At 41.0% G+C, this 6,440-nt stretch overlaps 1 protein-coding gene across 3 annotated transcripts in view; it reads right to left on the bottom strand.

The window, feature by feature from the left end:
- Window positions 1-962: 962 nt before the first annotated feature.
- The window catches only part of GRM1 (glutamate metabotropic receptor 1), a 184,646-nt gene continuing 179,168 nt past the window's right edge, over window positions 963-6,440 (bottom strand). For 2 of the 3 annotated variants that reach the window (XM_072035894.1, XM_072035895.1), the window contains one exon: window positions 4,660-4,793. Coding sequence is in view for 1 of the 3 variants with exons in the window: in XM_072035893.1 (XP_071891994.1) it covers window positions 3,971-4,793 (823 nt within the window). In the remaining 2 variants the exon portion in view is untranslated. Of the gene's footprint in view, window positions 4,794-6,440 lie in introns of all 3 variants that reach the window. The other variant, XM_072035893.1, reaches the window with a different exon arrangement.

Here is a 6,440-nt window from a genome sequence, read left to right as displayed (position 1 = left end):
CTTTACTAAGAAATAGATTGCCTACTCTTAAATAAATAAAATGGGGGAAAGGAAACAAAGCAAAACAAAGCAAAAAATTCAAAACCTCTATGTGAAGAGACCAAACTTGTTGGCACTTACCGCTGAGTCTAATGTCATTCTCCGTACTCCAGCAGTGCAGCAATCATAGGTGGACTGACTCCTCAGATGTGGGCTTCTGCAAGGCCAGATCCAAAACAGGGAACCTCTACAAAAATGCCTAGTCGCAAGCCTAAAGAGAAAAAGAGCTAGATTTTCTGTTTAGTCACTTGGGCCTAAAAAATCTCAGTTGTGCTCCTGAAATATCTTTTATACTCCCATGTTAGCGAGCCCCTAGATGAGGCATATTGCAGTTCAGGGGTCACCAAAATGCCACATTGTGTGTGTTGCAGAACAGGAAGGAGTCAAGAGTCCCAGTACTTTGCTCTAAACAGTGTCACTAAAGGAGGTACAAGATGTCTGGGATGGGTCAATGCCTATCACTTATAGCTGTCAAAAAAGCATATTCAAGCTTCTCTAATGGGAGCTGACATCACACAGAGTCAAACATACATAGAGGACTTCCGGCAAAGGGCTGATATTTCTCTACGTCCTTGGGAAGCAAAATTTCCTGTCATTTCCCATTGAATTTTCTTCCACAACTTGTCAGCCCAAATGTGCGCCTCTGTTGCTCTTGCTTTTTATGAGGAAGCCAAATAGCTGGTTTTGTTGTTGTTTTCTAAACAAAAATCCCCCAACCCTCCACTGTCTCACCTACATGTCATAATCTAATCAATACCTACCTGCATTTGAGCATCCCACCGTCTCTCTCACAGGATGCTGAAAAGCCCTGGAACAATGTATTACTACATTGTAGTAATGAAATTTCTATTCCATAGTTTGACTAGACATTTCTATTTTATACTTTGGAAGCAAAAATTAATAATCTTGGCATTCTATTTTTAAATAATAAATAGAAAATATTTATTTTACAGCATTTTCAAGATCATTTTGACAAAAAGGCAGTTTTCATCAAGCATTTGACAGACCAAAAGAAAGAACTTTTACAGAAAGCTTCATAGCTCATACAACTACATACACAAGGTGAGTTCTTGCTCTGTAGATATATTTATGTATGTGTATGTTTCCAGTTTCAACAGTTACAAACTAAAAGCTAATATACTGAATTTCAAGAAAACTCCTACTCATGATATAGTTACATTGCAGTAATAAAATCAGTGCTTAATATGTTCAAAGTAGACAGATATGAAAACCATAATACTTTGCCATGTTACCATCTCCTCACCTATATGAGCCTTTTATGTTTCTTTTTCTCCTATATATCATTTATTCAAAGATTGGCTTCCTATTACTATCCCTGTGCTACTGACAACATATGTTCTTGGAAATAGCACAAGATATCTTATACTAAGATTGTAAGAAGACAGAATTCATTGCCAGTGCAGTGATCAGCAAAGAAAATACAGCATTTTTCTCATTGTTTTCATGAGTAATGTGCATTAAATAAAAATAAAATAAAATAAAATAAAATAAAATAAAATAAAATAAAATAAAATAAAATAAAATAAAATAAAATAAAATAAAATAAAATAAAATAAAAAAGAAACAACAATAACACACACACAGAGACACACAAAAAAATAATCCCCCTAAAAGCTCCAAGCAGACAAAAATCAACCAGCTGACCCTCAGGTGTCTATAGTTCATAATAAAGTAGAGACATCAATCTACTGACAAAGACATAACTGTGCCTTTGGGCAAAGTCAATTCATACTTTCCACATAGGGTTGATGACAGCAAATGGCCACTAGTCATATTGAAAGGAGCAAACACTGTGAAAAGAGGATGAGGAAAAAAAGAATCCATCCCATTTTGAGAATCAGCCAAATCTCCCAGTACCACTATTATATTAGGTCAAAGTAAAGAGATTTGGATTTTAAGAGAAGAATTGAAGACCGGCAGCATGACTTATTACAATTCAAGTGAAAAGAAAGAAAAAGAGTAGATATATGATGAATTTAGGGAAAAAAGGTTGGAATACTTACAATAAACATGTTTTAAAATATTCCTTTAAAATATCTTTGGAAGTAAATTATAGAATTATGGAACATATACTCAGGTAAATTCAAGATCACAAAGTTCATAGCAGCTAAAATTCTGTCCTGAATATATTTAATATGTACATTTATAAATTGGGTAATAACAATTATGATTAAATTCAAGCTGCAGCAGTTAGATCCAGACTTTGAACATGCCAGCCATTAGGGAACTTTGGATTAGGTCCATCTCTAGGAAAATATATGAAGGATAGAGAAGGAGGAATGAATGGCAGAGTACAGCTCCCTCAAAGTCACCTTTAAGATACAAGATTGTATATTAAATAGAAGTGAACATGTATAGAAAGAGCACAAAACTGAACACAACAGATTAAAAGAATGATTTAGAACAAACCCTGGGAATTTATGCACACATTAAGCACTGATGAAAGTTCTTGTCCAGACATGATTTAATTTTTAATTATCTGAAGCAACAAAAATATTTTAAGTACTTCTCCTTTCTCACCTTTATAGACTTATACTGTTAAGTGCAAGATTCCTAAAACTTTTTGCTTTTTCTTTTTTTCCTTTGTTAACCACACTTGCTACAAACACATAAAGTAACAAGTTCTCAATGCACTGGTTATAAATACTGTAGGTCTACTTCATAAAATATCTGCAAAATAAAGCACCCTATTATAAGGGTAACAACTGTCTCAGCTTGTATATGAAAAAAATGTGTTAGCACAGCATACAAACCTCCAAAGATCTATTGAATATTTGTAACAATGAGATATAAAACATGATTGAAACATAAAAATATTCATAGTATATTTATAAGACAATCTTCCAGTGGTAGTTATTGGACATTACATTTCACACATACTGTACACACGCATACAGAGACACATACGCTCACTCTTGCTTCAAGACTGACTCTATAGCCCCCAGTGAAGAATGGCCTTTCTTTCAGAATAATAGTTTTTGCTCTAAGTATACAGCTATTTTCCAATGCATTTGATTCCAAAGTAACACAAAGGAATGATGTACTCACATGGCAAATATGATGTATTATGAAAAGTTAGTCAATAAATATTGTTCTGCTACAGTAAATGTTGTGTAACAGTTTAGCCAACATGGTTCGCAATTGTATACAAAAGGGCAGTTTTTCTAAGTCCTTATCATATTACAAGTACTACAGCAAGGGCTTTCATCAGAAACCTCTCAAGTGTTGGTGATATTCCTCCGTTTGTTCACAATCAGCCTTAAAAAAAAAAGCCCAAATCCCCCAAAAAGCAGCCTAGAATGAAGAATAAATTGTTCCAACAAATGTCTTTAAGAGCCATGTGCTTTCACATTATCTCAGCTTCCCTCTCCCTAACACGTTATGCATGCATACCACCTGCAGAAATCAGAAAAAGATGATGTATGCATATATGTGTTGTATACAAGGAGCTTTTTTCCTCCTCTCCGCACTCCGCCCTTCCAGCTCCTGGACCAACTGGTGGTGTAGCAGGAAGGCTGCAGTCATGAGATGCACTAGGGACTTCTCCCAGGTCACAATTCCCAGAGTCCTATTCAAGCATTGTCAAGAGAGGGTGTGTCTAAGTGTGATTTTTTTTTTCCCAATGTATTTATTAATTTTTTGCTATAGAAGTTGTCTTTTGGGTTTGTGCTTTGTTTTTTCCTGTCATTTTCTCAAAGTACAGTATTTTTAACAGCTAGAGAATTTTGAGCCCTCAGAATGGATTTTTTTTCTTTATTTATTCTTTAAGTGCAGGATAAAGTTTTTGCCCTGTCATATGTGACTTTGCTCTCCTCTCCCTCCACTGCCTCCGGGGAATACATCTCCCCAGGACCTAACAGCAGGCAGCTGCCAACATCCTTCCCATCACGTCTCTCGCAGTGTCTGTGCTCTACAGGGTGGACGAGCTTTGCTTATAATCCCTCAGGATGACAGAGGCATAGGTCATGTCTGGGGGGGTGCAGAGCACCGACTCTGACACGGGGGAGCTGGGCACGGAGCTGCCCGAAGCCACCGAATCCCGGAAAGGGGACGGGGGCGTCAGCGCCGGTGAGTCTTCCAGGGTGAGCTTGCTGGTGGCCGGCTCCTCCTCCTCCTCGTCCTCTGGGTTCTTCTCATAAACATATCCCTGAATGAGCTTCAGCTTCTCACTTTCTGCTTCCTCAGACGAGGGAGACAGGGGCTCCCCGCTGAAGGAGGATGCCTGGAGAGGTGGCAGGGGCGGCTGCTGAGGAGGCCGCACGCCATTCCCTGAGCCAGGCGTGGGGAGCACGGCGTTGAAGTCGGGGATGCCAGTGGCCAACTTGTTGACCACCCCTTGCAGCTGCTCCATGAGAGATCGAGGCTGCAGGGGCAGGGTCTTGGGGGACTGGTCAGGCAAGAAGAGGTGGGTCTCCTCCGCCGAGGCCTGCAGTGGTGGTGTCGTTGCCACCCGCCTGTGCACCACCATTGAGGGGCTGCCTGGCTGGTTGAGGCGGACGGGCTCTCTCTCTTCTTCCTCCACCACATTGTACAGAGTCTTGCTACTCATATCGGTAAAAGTCAGGCTCTTGGTTTGGCCGTGGTAGCTTTTAGTGAGGGGTTTGATCACGGCTGTCTGATTGCACCCTGTCTCCTGGCTCTTCACATGCACTGAGAGTCTGTGCCACATGTGCTCGCCCTTGGGAGCTTGTCTTCCACCTGGTTCAGACCATGACACAGACTTTCCATTAGAACTATGAATAAAATAAAGATGGGTTTATTTGCATTTACATTACACAGACATGGACAATACAGCAAACAAGCCTACATAAATCCAAATTGTTTTGCCTCTTTAACATGCTCCCCAACCCCCGCCCCTCTTCCAGTTCTTCATATCCTCCCAGAAATACTACAGAAGGAAACAACAGCATCTTTTAACAGCAGCAGTTACAGCAATTTTCATCCAAAGGAAATTACTCCACAATGGTTATGTGCCCTATGGCCATCCTGGAAAGCCCAGCCTATGGAAAGGGCTCTGGGGAAGACTGGCTGTGGTTTTGAGGACCCTTAGCCTTTTCATTTTTTATCTAGGTTTGCTGACTGCACCTTGCAGGGGAAAGAGAAAAAGAAAAATAACATCACAGGAAGAGCTTTAATTAAGCCTGATTTACAGCTTATAGGAAACATTTTCAAACTGCTGAAAGATAAACATCCCACAGCCTTAGCCTTTGGCACCCTATATAGCAGGAGGAAGCATTAATAACCCCTCTTTTTATTCCCTACTCCCCGTCACACTTGGGAACACATTAGCTATCACAGAAATGACAGGCACTCACCAGGGCCTCCTTCAGGTAGAAGGCAAAAGCATGCCCAGTTCCTCTGCCTGCCCATCCCATGTGTCAGCCCTTTTTCACCTTCCCATGTCCAAATAAAGCCCCAGACAATGCCCCCTACTTAGGGACGTGCTGACACTGCAGGGACCCCTTGCTGGCAGTCAGGACAGACAGAACACAGTTATTCCTCAGTGACCACTATTTACAAACCAGGATAAAATGTTGGGACTGAAAACAGTCGGTTTGTGTGGGCAGTGGGAGGAACAAGCAGCAACACGATCACAGTGAGTCGAACCCTCCGACTCCTCATGTGGGCTAGATCCCAGTGTTTGGATGTTTGGCTGAGGGGAAACTGAAGGGTCAGATCCGTAGCTGAGGAGTGACAGTGTTTTTACAGCTCCCTTGGCCTTGCAAAGAGCAGCACTCAAAGCAGTGATACCTCATTAGCAGCTGGTGGAACGCGGAGCTGAGCTTCAGAGGACCAAGCAATTGTTTAATTGCAGGTCAGGCAGTGGAGATCATTCATAAATTACAATATGCATCACCTGGGTGGAAACCAAAGACTAGAGAGAAATTCTGAGATTATGTGTATGAAGCAGCCTTATCTCAGGGTTTCATCCCTCAGGGGGCAGAAGTAAACAAAGGATTAAAATTCAGGCCCTGTGATTGCAGTGCAGGTGGGAGGCAGGGGTGGGAGGCTGGCACAGCAGTGCTGCCTCGTGGTGCTGCACACACCAGGGGAGATCACTTCCCTTACATACAGCCTGCAATATTTTTCTGAGTATTTTGCTTTTTCTTGCACTTCTCTTTCTCAGGGAGTAAATAATTACCGGTTGAATTTTGTGAAAATATTGTTGGCTAACTTTGTCGTAACTGGGAGAAATTGGTACAACACAGATAATGAAAAACTGGCAAAGGGGAAAGAAATGTATATAATAACATGGCACTTTTCTGCTTAGCAGTAAATATTCCTAGAGAAAAAGAGAATTTGTGCAGGATCCAAGCAGTGAGGTTCATCTCCAACTCCAGACTCTGGACCTATGACTCATTATCTTGGTAGGAACTGGT

This window comes from Anas platyrhynchos, chromosome 3 (assembly GCF_047663525.1).
Source record: "Anas platyrhynchos isolate ZD024472 breed Pekin duck chromosome 3, IASCAAS_PekinDuck_T2T, whole genome shotgun sequence".
Classification (NCBI taxonomy): domain Eukaryota; kingdom Metazoa; phylum Chordata; class Aves; order Anseriformes; family Anatidae; genus Anas; species Anas platyrhynchos.
This window is presented reverse-complemented; position numbering and strand designations above follow the sequence as displayed.